Below are 14,935 nucleotides of genomic sequence, written 5' to 3'. Positions count from 1 at the left end.
GGTGGGACTTGTCCGTCCGGCCTGAAGCCGGACTGCTCCTACAGAGTGAGGGTCCTGGGGACGAGGGCAGGCGTCGGCCCGCGGCTGGGTTGGGCCCACACTGTAAGGACATCGAGCAGAGTATAGATTTTTGAAATTAGATTCAGATGCAAAATCTGCAGAAATCATACACGCAGTTTCCTCCTGAGTATGAGGCCGTGTTTGTTTGTTGGGGGGGAGATTCCGCACGACCAAAAGGAAGATGACGGCCGGGCATCTGGTGGCTTTGCACCGGCGAGATGTCCTAGGGGGCCGGATGCCTCGTTCCTGCCCGCTGCCAGCCTTTGGCCAGGAGGTCTGGGCTGGGAGGCAGGGCTTGCTTTCCTCTCTGCTCGTGTGCCGTCTTCATGCACAGCCGTGCACCGTACCCGGATTTCCGGCCTGGTTGTTTGGACCAAGGCAGATGGATGGGGGGTGGTAAGTGGAGGGTAGATGGTGGACGGATGGACGGATGGGTAGACGGATAGATGGGAGGCCGTGGGAGGACAGGAAGTGGACGGATGGCTGGTGGCTGGCTGGGTGAACGAATGGTTGCGGATGGACAAGTAGGGGGAGCACGTGGGCAAAGACGTGTCCTTAGGAGGGTGAATGGCGTGCTCTCAGTGTCGCCGGGAGTGAGGGCTCAGAAAGTCCTTCCCACCTGAGCTCACATCAGGGCGCACAGAGACGCACTCCGCCCAGCCTTGGCTTGGACGCTGCGTGTATCTGCACACACGGTGGCGCAGCCCAGAGCAAGGGACGGGTTTTGTCCCTGAAAGCCCCTTCTGTGTCACCTGCACATCCTCTGAGAAAGAGGTGAGGATCTTGGGCAGGTCACGGATGAAGCCCAATGACTTCCGTTCTGTCACAGTGGCTGGGAAGGTGCCGGGCCCAGCTGGGTCTACAAACCCCAGTGCCTTTGTGTGGCATTTCCTCCCAAGTGCAATCTCCATGGGCTGGACCCCTTCCCACTGCTTTCTGCAAGGTCACAGGGCAGATCCTGATGGAGGAGACCTGGGGGCCTGACCGACGGTGCTGCTCTCAGGCCCAGGCTGCTCTGAGTATCAGGAGCTGCTCTGCCCCCCACCCAGCTTCAACACCAACTGCGCTTCCCCTGGACCCCCCTTCCGTGAACCCCCTCCCACTGTACCCCTAGGAGTTCAGTTTGGCCAGAGCTGGTTGCCTGTGACCAGCATTTCCAATCAGGTCTTCCCGGAGAGGTGGTGAGGCCTGTGGGGGCCACTGTGAGTCAGGGGCGGGGGCGTCGGGACCCCTACTGCCCCGCCCCCTGCTGAGACCAGAGCGATGCTGCACAGGGCCAGCTCGGAAGGCCTCGAGAGTCACAAGTCTCCAAGGAGGCCCCGACCCCCTAGCTCCAGCCTCCCCGCCACCGCTGTGCTGTTACGTAGGGCGGCCTCTGTTCCCGGAGGCCGGTGAGCGGGGCCCAGGGCTCCCATGCCGCCCAGAGAATGCAGAGGCCCCGGTGGCCTCCTGGGTGTCCACTCTGAGGGGCAGGAGGGCTGCTCCCGCTGGGGCTGAGACAGACACAGGAAGGGCCGGGAGGGGTGAGTGTGCACGTGTGTGCATGTGAGTGTGGGTGTGAGTGTGGGTGTGCCTGAGTGGCCGGTCAGGGGTGAGGCTTGGACTACAGGATACTGAATTCCTCCCACAGATTCTGACGGCTAGCAACGTCTGGGGCTCCTGTCCCCAGCTGGCCGACTGCAGCTCTCCGGACGCCCCGCTCTGTGAGCTTGGGCCGAGGTGTCCCTTCTCGGGTCAGCTCAGGGCAGGTGAGGACGGGCAGGGCTCCCTGAGAAGTGCAGGATCACTGAGCAGCGGGTGCCGTGCTCCTGGCTGTGGGGCGGCCGCGCGCAAATTAAAGGAAGTCGGGGTCCAGAAAACATCTCACGGCGGGCACAGCCTCCTCCCAGCGCCCTACAGGCCAGGGCAGAGCCACGCCGCGGTGCCCGTCTGCCCTTTCCGCGCCGGCGCAGGAAGCCCTGGCCTTCAGATAGCGGGGCCCTCCACGAAAGTGTCATTTTGATCATGGGGCGCGGAGAGAACAGAGAAGCAAGCAGGAGACAGGGCACCTCGCTTCAGGTGTTGCGTGTGTCCCGATGTGCGGGCACCGCGACGGCCAGGCCCCCGTGGGCTCCGTCCCAGCCCTGCGGGCTCACACCACCCGGCGGTGGCAGCGGGGCCCATCTGAGCCCCGTTACCTGGCATCTGTGCTGACCCCTCACAGTTTCCGGGCTTTGAAGCAGTAAAAGTCCTCGCCTGCAAGGGCGGAGGACAGCTCCGGAACCCTCCATCAGACACAGGCTCGACGTCGGAGGAGCTCTGATCTGGGGGTGTCGAGGGCGTCCCCTCCCCGAGCAGCTGTGGCAGCCCTGACACCTGGTCCTCCCCTCGTGTTTGCGGTTTCTGTTTGGGTGCCAATTAAGCAAGCTGATTGAGGTAATTAGTGGTTGGGACGCAAGATGGGTGTGACGGTCACATCCAGCCCCTGCGACTCTGCCCCTCTGTTCTGGGTGAAGAGGCAGCTTTGGGGGTCACGCAATAGTTCCGGCTCCCTGTCCCCCTCCGCCCATGAAGCTGCCGTGTGACCTTGGACCCGTCTCATGACCCCACAGTACCTCGGTAATGAGAACGACATTAACCCCCACGGCACCTCCCAGCAGCACGACCTCGTCCAGCCTCCTGTGTCGGGAACGCGGGGACAGAAAACCCTCTGCGGAGGCCGGACGGGGTGCGGATCCAGGCCCCTCACCGAGCTCACAGCTGATAGGCTCTAGCTTTCCGTTGGCCATCCTTGGTGTCTAGACCACGAGCCTCGTGTGGGCTGCCTCATGGCCACAAGACGGCTGCCACCTCCTGGACCTCTCGTCCACAAACCATAGCCTCCCTAAAAGCCCCGCCTTATCTCAAAGGCCAGAACGGTCTGGCAGGTCCCCTCTAGCCACAGGGGGGACAGGAACATGCAGCTTGAGTCAGGGTCTGGAGCCAGGACCCCGCACCTCCACATAGAAATGCCCCCACCGACCCTACCCAACCTCCTGCCCCCCAGAAGTTGCCCGCGGGGTCATGCCCAGAACCCCCGGCCAGAGCTCGCCTACTCACTTCCTGCACACGGTGTCCTGGCTCGGGGGCCGCACAGTGCCCTGCCACGGCACCCTTCCCGCCCTCCGAGGCCAGTTTCACCCAACAAAGTCGTGGGGAGCGGAAGGGCCCTGAACTCCCCACAGAGCCCACATGAGCCGTCCTCACGTGACTAAAGCTGGAAGCCACGGAGCCAGATGCGGCAAGGCCCGTCCAGCCATCCCGACCGTTCATTGAACAACCGTTCCCTGAGCCCCGGCCGTGGTACAAGTTGTGTTCTGAGAGTGGCAGGTGGGGTGGTCCTGAAGCTCACACACTAGTGGGAAGGACTGACCAGGGAGCCAGGAGCCCCGCGGGGCTGCAGCTTCAGAGGGTGCGGAGGGCGCCACGAAGGGCGGCATCTGAGCAAAAAGCCTTGTGGGCAGCCTGGCGCAGAAATCAAGGGAGGGCACAGCAGGGGAGGGAGAGAGAGTGGCGAGGCAGGAGAGCCCGGGAGCCCCGGGGGCACAGGGCCGGCGGCAGGAACAGCAGCGGGGGCGTGGCGGTCCCTCCAGAGATGGAGGCGGCGGCCGCCGTAGGAGCGTGCAGGAAGCACGGCACCGTCCCTGCACCTCCATGCCGGCCTTCTGGAAGAGTCCTGGCTCACCGCATGTGCACCTGGGTTCCCAGCGTCCTGGCAGTCCAGCCGGAGGCGTGTGAGCAGAAGTGGTGTAAGTGCCCCCTCCACGTCCTCCTGGCCCAGGCTGTGGAAGCAGGACACAGGGCCGGCCGCTCATCCCCTCGCTCAACACAAAGAAGCAAACTTGAGCCCACGCCCTTGTCCCAGGGGCAGGGTCTGCACCAGCATCGTGAAGGAGCTGTGCCCTGGGCTCTGCACGGGCTGCAGAGGGGCGGTGCGGGCAGGCTGGGAGCCCAGCAGGGAGAGATGGTGGTGACTGCGTGCTGGGAATTCCTGCCTCTGGGAGCCCAGACCGTGAGGATCCCATAGCCTGCCCCCGACATGCAGGGCATCCGACCTGCCCAGACGTGACGCGGTCCGGCTGTGGGTGACATCAGGGGCCCCCAGTCCTCAGCTGTGGGGTTCCCCCTCCTTCCTCCACTTCCTGAAGGTGACGTCAGGCGAGGGAGGAGGTGGGGGTCCGCTGTCCTTGTGCCTGAACAAGGACAGGGCTCTGTGGTGAGGAGAGGCAGCCTGGAAAGGCATCAGGAAGGCCAGGCAGCGCGCTGAGACAAGACAGATGAGGGCATGCGTCGAGGGCATCACGGGTGACGCTGAGACAAGACAGACGAGGGCACGCGTCGAGGGCATCACGGGTGAGGCTCTTCAGGGGGTTCTGTAGTTGAGGGAGCAGCTGTAAGGGTGCTTGAGGCAGGGTTCTGTGGTGCGTGCTGCATCGCGGTGGGTGGCGAGGCTGACGCACGCTTTTTAAACTAGACTGCGGTTTGTTTGGCAGGGGGCAGCTGCTGGTGTGGAAGCCCCTGGGACCAGGCCCGTGCACCGAGCAGGCCTGGGGCTGGGGTGGAGGTGGAATTGGGTAGGAAACCCAGCGGGGTGGCAGCCCTGTGCCCAGACTCGGGGGCGCTTAGCCTGAGGCCCTGGACAGCCCCTCTTGGACCGTCTTCCTTGGAACAAGCCCAGGCTGGCGCCTTCTGGAACCCGTGTCCCGGGGCCTGTGAGCAGGGACGAGGGCCACCCAGCCGCCCTGGTCTCCCCCTACAGGTGTGGCAGTGTGGCGGGAGTATGGAGGTGCTGCCCTGCTCCCGCGTGGCCCACATCGAGCGCACCAAGAAGCCCTACAACAATGACATCGACTACTATGCCAAGCGCAACGCCCTGCGGGCAGCCGAGGTGTGGATGGACAGCTTCAAGTCCCACGTGTACATGGCCTGGAACATCCCTATGACAGTACGCTGGGCAGGAGGGGGCGGGGCAGAGGGGGAGAGGGGCGGGACTGGGGAGAGAGGGTGGGGCCTAGGGCAGGGGGCGGGGCTGGGGGGAGAGAGGGCGGGGCCAAGGCGCACAGAGCTGGGGGCTCGGAGAGCTGGAGGGGTTGGGGCCTGGGCACAGCTGAGCCTGCCAGAGAGCAGGCGCATGGCAGGCAGCCTGGGGTCCCCCCTGCCCCTGCCGGGAGTGGGCCCGGTCTAGGACAGGGCTCCCGGACTGTGGGCCCAGCCGTTAGGTGCCCCACGATTTTTGGTGAATGTTTGCCCTGGAACAAGGCACTGCCGATGGCTGGAAGTGAGGGTTGGCTCTTCCCAGCTCGCTGCACTTCGTGCTGCCCCCATCCACCTAGAAACGCACCCACAAATGTGTGGGCGAGGGAGGGCGCCCCCCACGCAGCTGGTCCTGGGGCCTCGCGCAGCCCCAGCTGCCCGCCGGTCAGCCCGCACGTGGTGCGGGGGTCTCCTTGGGTTTTGCGGCCAATACATGTGAAAGAAAGTCTGCCACTTGGGCCTTTTCAAAGCGCGTGGTCCCTAACACTGAGCACGCGCGAGCCGGACAGCCGTGGACATTACCTTGTTCCAAAGACCACCCCAGAAAGCGCTGCTGTGTGCAAGGAGCGGCTGGCTCCCGGTTCGCCCACTCCCAGGCCTCAGCAGCCAGCAGCCTGCTCTGTCTTTGGATGTGCCCGTTCTGGACGCGGCCCGTAGACGGATCCCTACAGCGTCGCCCCTATTGTGTCCAGCGTCTTCGCTGAGCCCCGGGTCCTCAGGGTCGGTCTCTGCGTCCTCGCTTCTTTCGTTCTGTGACCCACTCGCATTCCGGGGTGTGCATGGCCACCGTCGGTGGACCCCCCCACCTGCCGCAGACGCCAGGGTGCTCCCTGTGCCTTTGGTTTTGGTCCATGCAGTTTCGAGCCACACCTAGTTAGGGGTTGCTGTTTGGGCTTTTGCTTTACTTGGTGATCAACTGATTTCCCAAAGACAGCCCGTATTCTGGTTTTTCTTGGGAACCTAAAAGATGGGCTCCCCGACCCCGTGACAGTAATGAGGGCAGGTGCTGAGAGGCGGCCCCTTATGTGGGGTGCCCCCCCGCACCCACGCCGCCACCAGCCCTCACGCACATGCTGCTTCCCGGGGACGGGCGGGTGCCAGGCTCCAGCTACCCCGCTGCGCCCGTGCTGGAACTGACTTCTGGGTCAGCCCCGGTAAGAGCTCACCTTGTCAGACCCTGCGCACACCTGCGCGTCGGTGCCCGTGCGCTCACCTGTCGACATGCGGAGCCTCAGACACGTGCAGAAGCCACAGAAACAGCCCTCATGTCTGTTCTGTGCTTTTCTCTCTGCGCCTCCTAAGCCGGCTCACCACACCCCCGGCGGGGCCGCCGGCTCACACCGTCCCCCTGAGGAGGGACCAGCGGCTGCTCAAGCCTGACCTCCTTCCGCACGGGCCCCTCACGCGGCAGTTTCTGGCCGATGAGGACTGGATGGAAACACGTGCACGTGGATCAGACACAGGAGGGCTCACCATCTCTCGTACAGCCTCATTGTCCACCAAGGGGACTGATTCCGAAATGTGCCCGTTACTACTCAAGAGGGAACCCGGGTGCAGGCCTCGTGTGGGGGAGGGGCCACCGGCTCGGAGGCAGAACCCAGCAGACGCGCTCCCACATCACATTCTCAGGGCCCTCTGGGGGCCCTCCACACCCACGGCTCACCCGACACTCGAGGGGAGGCTGGGAGGGGCTCCTCTGTGGCCACGCCCACCACACAGATGAGGGAGGGGGCCCCCCAGGGCAGCACGCCTTCCACGGCTGATAGGGGAGCCCCGGGCCTACTGGCCAGGGGAAGGCGCTTGCTCAAGCCCACTCACACCCGCAAAGGACTTGGTGCCTGCCAGCTCCTCAGGGAGACCACCTCAGTTTCAGTGTTGGGCTAGAAGGACCCAGAACTCAGCAAAGCTGTTGTGCTCAGGGTTACGGGTTCTTGAGTGAGGGATACAGACTCCCGGGGGTTGGACAGACAGCACTTACCACTCACGGTGATGCCGTGTGACACTGTGCACACAGCATGTCGCCAACCAGGGACACCCACCGAGCCTCTGTTTCTCCATGCACACATGGCCAGCCTCCCACAGGGCTGGCCTTAGTCTCTAGCCCCTGAAGAAGTCAAGCAGAGAGCCCACCACGGCCCAAAGCCCCCCATACATCACCCTGCAGCCGGGGCTCTCAGACCCAGACCCCAGTAGACAACCACAGTCTAACCACGCGGGATGCTCCAAGACTTTGGAGGTCACCACCTTCCCTGCCCTGGGGTGGGCCAAGGGCAAGTCTTTTGTTTGGAGTCTGCAGGTTGTGGACGAGCCAGCCCACAGCCAGGGACAATCTGTCTGGGTTGGGGCACGGCCAGCAGGCTGGAGAAGCAGGCCCTTCCCCGCCGGAGCACCCGGAGCACCCTTGCCCGGACTTCAAGGGTCCCTGGGGCGAGGAGGCAGGAGGCCACCCCAATCACACCCTGAGGGATGGGCTGCTTTCAGGGCCTGGGGCTCCCCCATCTTGAGCAGAGACCTGGGTCGTGGGCACTTCTCCACACCAACTCCCTTCCTGCCTTGCTTCCGCTCACAGAACCCAGGGGTGGACTTCGGGGACGTGTCTGAGCGGCTGGCCCTGCGCCAGCGGCTGAAATGCCGCAGCTTCAAGTGGTACCTGGAGAACGTATACCCGGAGATGAGGACCTACAACGACACCCTCACGTACGGAGAGGTACCGCCTCCGCCGGGAGGGCCCCACGACCCGCACCCACATAAGGGTTCCTGGGCATAGGATGGCAGCGGGCATGGGCGTGGCACATTCATGCATACCTGGTGCCTAGCAGAGGATGAGCCCAGACCCACCCGTGTACGTGCACACAGAAGCACACGCTAGTAGATGCAGAGATACGTACGCGCATTCGCACATAGGTGTGCGCAAATCCTCGCATGAGTGTGCCCACATGTTCACACGTGCACACGTGGATTCGTATACATACACTAGAGTCTGTACACATGTGTACAAGTGCACGTTCACATGAAACTCTGCGTGTGCATGGTTTCTGATAGAGCTCACTCGTGCACAAGCCCACCTCCTGGGCCCACAGAGACGTGCAGACACCCTCGTCCAGACTGGCTGCCGTGTGAGCATGTGCTCCTTTACCAGACACACCGACACACTCACGTGAACCATTGTGTTTGGAAGGCACAGTGCGTGCGTGTAAGTGCAAACAGCACGCACACGCGGACGCGGAGACAGCAGCCGCACAGACACGCGCACGTCACACCCCCCTCGCGTGCACGACTACACACACAGGTCTCTTTGAAGCTGGCAAGAGGGTGCTGTGCCCCCCACACACATTGTCACCCTGGTCTGTGCTGTGGGGGGGCGACCTCCCTTCCCTCGGGGCTCCAGCTGTCTGGGGAGCCCAGCCCCGATGCGAGCACGCCGGCCCCGGGCTAGCGCTCAGCGGGAGGCTGATGAACGGGGTCCCGGGGTGGACAGTCCTGGCTGGCCGGGACTACAGCGCACACCTTCCTGAGGCGCCGGCCGCCCAGCCGGGCCCTCTGTCCCTGAATGGGGATGGGGTGGCCTTGCCCTGACCTTGGGGAACCCCCACCATGGGGTTTCTCCCTCGGTTTCTGGCTGTAGGTGAGAAACAGCAAAGCCAGCGGCTACTGCCTGGACCAGGGAGCGGAAGACGATGACCGCGCTATCCTCTACCCCTGCCACGGGATGTCCTCCCAGGTAGGCGCGCCAGGCTGTGAGTGGGCTCTCGGGGTGCCGTGGGGACCCTCGGGCAGGCCCCGCCCCGGGGGGACTAAGAGCAGGGCTTCTGGGGCCCGGCAGGCCTCGGGCAGGCACGGCACATTGCTTGCCTCCATCCAGTCCAGCAGCTGGGGTGAAAAGCCGTCAGGGCTGTCGTGTAGGTCACAGTGGGTCGTGTGGGAAGAACACGTTTGCCACCCCGTGGACGGAACCAGAAGCGCTGCCTAGAAGAAGGGTCAGCCCTGGTTCTTACCGCTGAGGCCCTCCCCGGGGATGGGGGCTTTAGAAAGGTCTACACCCACGTCCAGACACCAGGCCTCCTAGAGAACCAGATGGCCCAGGGGCAGATTAGGACTCTGGTCCCCGCGAATCCCGGCTGGTAAAGACAGCACTTCTCCAGAAGGAGCGCTGGTGTGGTTTCGATTAAGCCCCAGAGGGCTTTCCCCAAGTGATCTTCGCTCGGCCCCAAGCACTCTGAGGGTCTGAGCCTCACTCACGCACGTCCCTCCAGCGGAAACCCGCGGGGACCTGTGCCAGGCCCGGGCATCGAGGAGCTGCCCCGTCCACACCGCCCGCCTGGCGGTGCATCTCGGGCACTTAGCCTGTGAGGCTGGGGCGGAGGGTGTGCCCCCACCTCCCGCGCCTCGTCCCAGGACCCCGGCTGGGCGGCTTCCACGTTGACAAAGACAGAATCACCCATCACCCATCGCAGTCAAACGTGGCCTCTGGGAGGAAACCCACCAGGCTTGTCAGAGGCCATGGACGATTCCAGGGCCGCAGCCCACACGAGAGGCCCCGTCCCGCCGGGTCCTCTGAACACACCAGCAAGCAGTCGCAGGAGGTGACCCGGCAGACGGAGGTTCCCCCAGAGTCCCGCAGCCCGAGGAGAGATGCCGCACACCACGTGCCCTGGGAGACCCCTCTGCACAGGGCTCACACGTGTGCAGTCTCGGCTCCAGCAGCCCTGACCTGCGCTCCCCCGGCCGGCGAGCGCGCTGGCCCTCAGCTCGGGGGGCCTCAGACCCTCCCCGCGTGGCCTCCGCGCAGGCCGCCCGGTTCTGAGGGCGTGCACCCCAGGAGAGCCAGACGCGCAGCCTCGGGAGTCGGCGGCGCTTCGCTGCTCCCACGCTCCCCACAGAGATCCAGGGGGGCGGCGGACCCCCAGCCTTCCTGCGGGGCCCAAGTCCCCGCTGCGGGGCATGCAGGGTGGGAGGCAGCGTGGCGGCTTGTGTGGGAACACCCAGCCTTCGGTGCGGAGCCGCCGTGCACACACTGGCCGCACGGGCGTGTGTGCACACGTGTGTGTGCGCACGTGCTTGGACGGAGGGAAGAGGAGGGCCAGGAGGGGCAGGGGTGAGGTGAGGACAAGCCCACGCTACTCTAGAGCGCCTCTGGGTCACGTCTCCTGGATCCCCACCATCACCGCCGGGCAGGTGCCCTCGGGACCGCCTGCTGCCCGGCAGGGAGGGGTCACGTGGCTTGCCCCAGGCCGCGCAGCTGGCGTGGCAGGGCCTCTAGGGCCGGTTTTCTTCCTGAGCATTCGCTGGCTCTTCCCATGGTGTTTTGCAAACGTGAAGTAGGACCCAGGCGTGCGTGGCCTTGGGGCTGCTCCCCTCGTGGAAATAAGTGCTCACCTCGTGGTTGTGTGAGGGAGCACCTTAGGGGGGTGTGAAATTCTCTCTCCAGCAACTGGGGTCCGAGGAAAGTTCTGGAAAGGAGGTTAAGGCAGTGCTGCTGGGGGACCCTGGGGGAAGGCAGGGGCCGGGGGAGCAGGGCGGTCTGGGGGGCGTCGCAGGTGGGCTCCCCGTGCGCCCTCCCCACTCCCCCTGGGCCTGGGCCTCCCCAAGGAAGCTCCGGAGCCCGGGCTGGCGGCCGGGGGTGCCCCCCGCCTCCGTTCCCTGACCCTGGGCCGCCACATCCTCTCCCAGCTGGTGCGGTACAGCGCGGAGGGGCTGCTGCAGCTGGGCCCCCTGGGCTCCACCGCCTTCCTGCCCGACTCCAAGTGCCTGGTGGACGAGGGCAGGACCCGCGCGCCCGCCCTGAAGAAGTGCGAGGACGTGGCCCGGCCCGCGCAGCGGCTGTGGGACTTCACCCAGGTCAGCGGGGCTGCGGGGCCCGCCGTGGGGAGGGGCCCGCCGGTCCGGGCACAGCGCTGGGGCGGCCCCACGCTCCTGCCTCCTCGGGCCGCCGGGGACGGGGTTTAGATGGAAGGCACGGGGTGTGGGCGACCCCCAGACGGCCTCGTAGCGGCTGCCGGCGGAGCTCCGCTGGAACCAGCCCCTGCCGGGCCCTGGGGCGGTGGGCACGAGGGGTGAGCAGACCCAGCCCCAGAGCAGAGACTCCAGCGGCCCCTGTGGCAGGTGGGGGCGTCTGCGTGGGAACCGCACCCTGATCCCTAGGGTGCCGCCCGCGCCCAGGGAGGGGCCTCCTGCGCCTCCCAGCCCCGCTGGCTCTGGGCTGCCGGTGGGCGGCCTCCTGCCTGTCCTTCTGTGCGGCTGGCCTTCCTGCCGGCGGCCCCTCCGCAGCCCCCCCCCACCGCACGGCGCCCCCCCCCCGTACCACACACCCTTCTCTGGGTGACCGGACGTCGCCTCCACCGGCTCAAGCTCCGTGGTATGGCCTCCCGTGTGACCCCCCCCAGGTCAGCCAAGGACACGTCCTCGCATGACCTCGCCTGGAGCCCCCATCTCCCTCCAGCCCTGAGCAGCACCCGACCCCTCTCCCTAAAGCCCACTTGGGTCCGAAATGCCCGCTGCCTCACGGGGCTGCTGCAGCGCATGACCGCAGACACGCACGCTCCCGCGTCTTCACGCAGCCGGAGTTCCGTGTGAAACCCGGTGTCTACCCTTCTGCCTCTCCGGCCTCCCCAGGCCCTGTCCCTCCTCCCGCCCCCTGCTGCGTCCCCTCCCTGTCTCCACATGTCTCCCCTGGCGAGGACAGCCACAGGGGAGGAGGGCCACCTGCTCCGGTGTGACCTCACTGTCCAGTCACGGCTGCTCAGACCCTAAGGTCACATTGCCGGGTTTGGGGTGTGGACTCGGTGTGTCTGACCTGCTTGTCTAGAACTCTCCGCCCATGGTACTCTGTTGCAAGGCTCTTGGGACTCTGAGACCGAGGGAGCCCCTTCCAGTCTCCCCCGACCATCCGGCCCACGCCCTGAGCTCCTGCCTTCCCCGCCATCGGCAGCAGGTGTCTTCTGGGAGACATGTCTGTCTCTGTCCCCCAATTTCATCCCCACACACTCTCTGCCATTGGTCCCACCAAGCAGACTCATGACAGATAAACACTGTCGGGCGACCCTGCCCTCCGTGTTGGGGTCTGGGGGTTTCTGGCTGCAGGAGAGGCTGTGGAACGAGCTGTCATGGATGCACACACAGCCTGTAAGGGTCAGAGGTCCCCAGGAGGCCCGGCTGGGGTCGAGACAGCGAGAAGGACCTGTTTGAAAAAGAATGGAGAGTGTATAGTGTACCGTCGTGGGGTCCTCAGGCTTGGGCCAGAGTCTGGGGGACCAGGGGGTCTGCAGGGGTGTCCAGGGGGCAAATTGGACATGACAGGAGGCAGGAAGCACCTCCTCTACCTCCCAGGGGGGAGCCCTCCATCTGAGGGGCCCCATCTCGTGTTAGTCACTCCCCAGGAACAAGGCAGGTGACATGGGTAATGGGATGGAGATGCCTGAGGACAGACGGACAGGAGGAGACAGACAGAGGGCCAGGAGGCAGAGGAACCAGGGGGAACAGAAAAACCAGAAGGGGGCAGAGAGATGAGGACCATCCCCCGAGTCTCGGGTGACGGTCGTGCCGTGACCTGCGTGAGGCTTGTCATCACCCCCGCTCCCGAGATGCTCTCAGGACGGGAGCCCTGGGCGTCCGTGCTGACTTGGGGCACCTCCCTGCAGAGCGGCCCCATCGTGAGCCGGGACACCGGCAGGTGCCTGGAGGTGGAAATGTCCAAGGACGCCAACTTCGGGCTGCGGCTGGTGGTGCAGAGGTGTTCGGGGCAGAAGTGGACCATCAGGAACTGGATCAAGCACGGGCGGCACTGACCCCCAGCCCTCCACCCCACACCCCTCCCTGACGCAGACCCTGAGCACCTGGGGAAGGCGGCGGGCTCCCCGGCTGGGCCGGGTGTTGGGACTCAGGCCCCTCCCGCCTGCCGCGCCACCGGAACCCAAAGGGCCCCGGCCATGCCCTGCCCATCCCCGGCCGGGACCTCGCCTCGGCTGCCCGCAGGCCATGACCCTGGGACAGCGGGGACCTCCCTGTGCCCTCCGGAGGCAGAGGCCAGGGACTGGCCACCCCTCCAGGAGCACAGACCCTGAAGCCAACTCCAGCTCCAAATCACGTGCCTTTTCTACGGTATTCCTGTCCAGGCCGCCGGGACGGCCAACTGTGCATGTGCTGAGCCCCCTGTCCATTCCCCCCTCACGGAAATGACCCCCGTGAACTCAGAGGGCGGCCGAGCTCCCGTCCGCTCCAGGCAGAACTGTGGCCCCTTCCCTCTTCTGGTCATCTAGGGCAAGACCCAGGAGAGCAGAGCAGTGCTCTCGCCGAGGCTGGGGAGCGGGAGCCGGGAGCCGTGGCACCGTGGTCCCCACGAAGCCCCCGGCTGGGGAGACAAGGAGACTGTGCTGCTTCGGTCCAGCGCAGCGCAGAGCTAATGGGACAGAGCTCGTCCCGTCCGCAGGAGTCCCAGCTGCTGGGTCAACCGGGGTCGGGGCCCCTGTTGCAGTGTCTCGCCCGGGGCCAGGAGCCTTCCCTCGTTGCTCTGAGGCAGGGCTCAGCCAATGATGACCCACGGCCCTGTGCCTGTTTTTCTAAATAAAGTTTTATTGGCACATAGCCACACACACGTGTTCATGCATTGGCAGGCACAGCCTTCTTGCTCCAGGGCAGGAGCACAGAGGCTGTCCCGGGGCTCCGAGATGACAGGACCGTCATCTCTGGGCAGGACCATGCTCCATGATTGCAGTGAACACTGCAGGGCCCTGGGAGGGAAGCTGGACACAGTTGCGCCTGTCCCCGTCCCCCATCAGACTCTGTGTGCGCGGACACTAGCTGCTCCCTGATAGGACCAGCACCCCCTACTGGCTGTACCCCGAGGCCTGTGGCACCTCGCTGCTCCCTAACTCTGGGTGGAAGTCCCGGGCTGTCCAGCAGCAGGACCTCCAGGCTGACCTGGCTCACCCAGCAGATGCCAAGCTTCCGCAAACCAAACCGCCCAGTCCCCCCAGTGTGGGTCCCCGATGCCCTTCAGGGGTCACCCAGGGGAGAACCTGTGGCCCCATCTGTGACTCCCCATTCTTGTCGAGTCGTCTGGAGCCAGCTGCCAGGGTGACTGGGCAAGAGGGCTTCACGCCGAGGACACGTGGGATTCACCTCTCGTCGTCCTGCTGGGGCCAGGCCGCCCACCTTCCGGGGGGGCAGGGCACCCGGCTGCCTCCCCAAGCAAAACATCACAACCGTCACCCACACCGTGGCTCTTTCCAAAGACGAGGGCATTCTGGGGGTGCCGGGGGTCTCAGACCTGGGGCCGCAGCTGCCCTTCCCCTCCCAGGGTCAGAGTCTCTGGGGAAGGTGCAGGCTCTGACCTACTCTTGGGGTCAGAGAGGTGTGTGGGTCATGCATTCGCCGTTCTCTGGCCTCGCAGAGACAGTCTGCACCTCACTCTCCCTCATCCGAGACCCCTCCCCCTGCGCCCTACCCCCTGGGCACCCTCCCTCACCAGCCCCTCCTCCCCTGCTTCTTCCTGGGGTCCGGTGCCCTGCTTCCTGCCGCTGGGGAAGCCCTGACCAGGCCCAGCTTCTCCCCAGAGAACTCTCCCAGCTCCAACCCAAGTCCCCCCAAAGCCCTGCTCTATTTCACGTGGAGGCAAACAGCTGGCCAGAGTCCATCTCTCACCGAAGACCCGAGGACACAACAATCCAGGAGTTTCCAAGTGAAGGTGAGACACGTCACAGCCATTGGCACGTGAAGCGGGTTGCCCGTGGTTTAAAATAGGACACTGTCGCCGCTCAAAGTATAAAACTCACGGTGCCACGATTCGTTAGGCAAACGGACAGTCCCATCCAAGCCACCGGTTGTG

At 65.1% G+C, this 14,935-nt stretch overlaps 1 protein-coding gene across 3 annotated transcripts in view; it reads left to right on the top strand.

Moving 5' to 3' along the window:
• The window catches only part of GALNT9 (polypeptide N-acetylgalactosaminyltransferase 9), a 69,262-nt gene extending 55,570 nt beyond the window's left edge, over positions 1 to 13,692 (top strand). For all 3 annotated transcript variants that reach the window (XM_082699016.1, XM_082699018.1, XM_082699017.1), the window contains 5 exons: positions 4,838 to 5,023; positions 7,682 to 7,819; positions 8,738 to 8,833; positions 10,783 to 10,950; positions 12,750 to 13,692. In XM_082699016.1, the coding sequence (XP_082555142.1) occupies positions 4,838 to 5,023; positions 7,682 to 7,819; positions 8,738 to 8,833; positions 10,783 to 10,950; positions 12,750 to 12,896 (735 nt within the window). In that variant the 3' untranslated portion in view covers positions 12,897 to 13,692. The remainder of the gene's footprint in view (positions 1 to 4,837; positions 5,024 to 7,681; positions 7,820 to 8,737; positions 8,834 to 10,782; positions 10,951 to 12,749) is intronic.
• The last annotated feature ends 1,243 nt before the right edge of the window (positions 13,693 to 14,935 follow it).

This window comes from Mustela nivalis (assembly GCF_964662115.1).
Source record: "Mustela nivalis genome assembly, chromosome: 14".
Lineage (NCBI taxonomy): Eukaryota > Metazoa > Chordata > Mammalia > Carnivora > Mustelidae > Mustela > Mustela nivalis.
The sequence above is the reverse complement of the archived record's forward strand: the minus strand, read 5'-3'. Positions and strand labels throughout refer to the sequence as shown.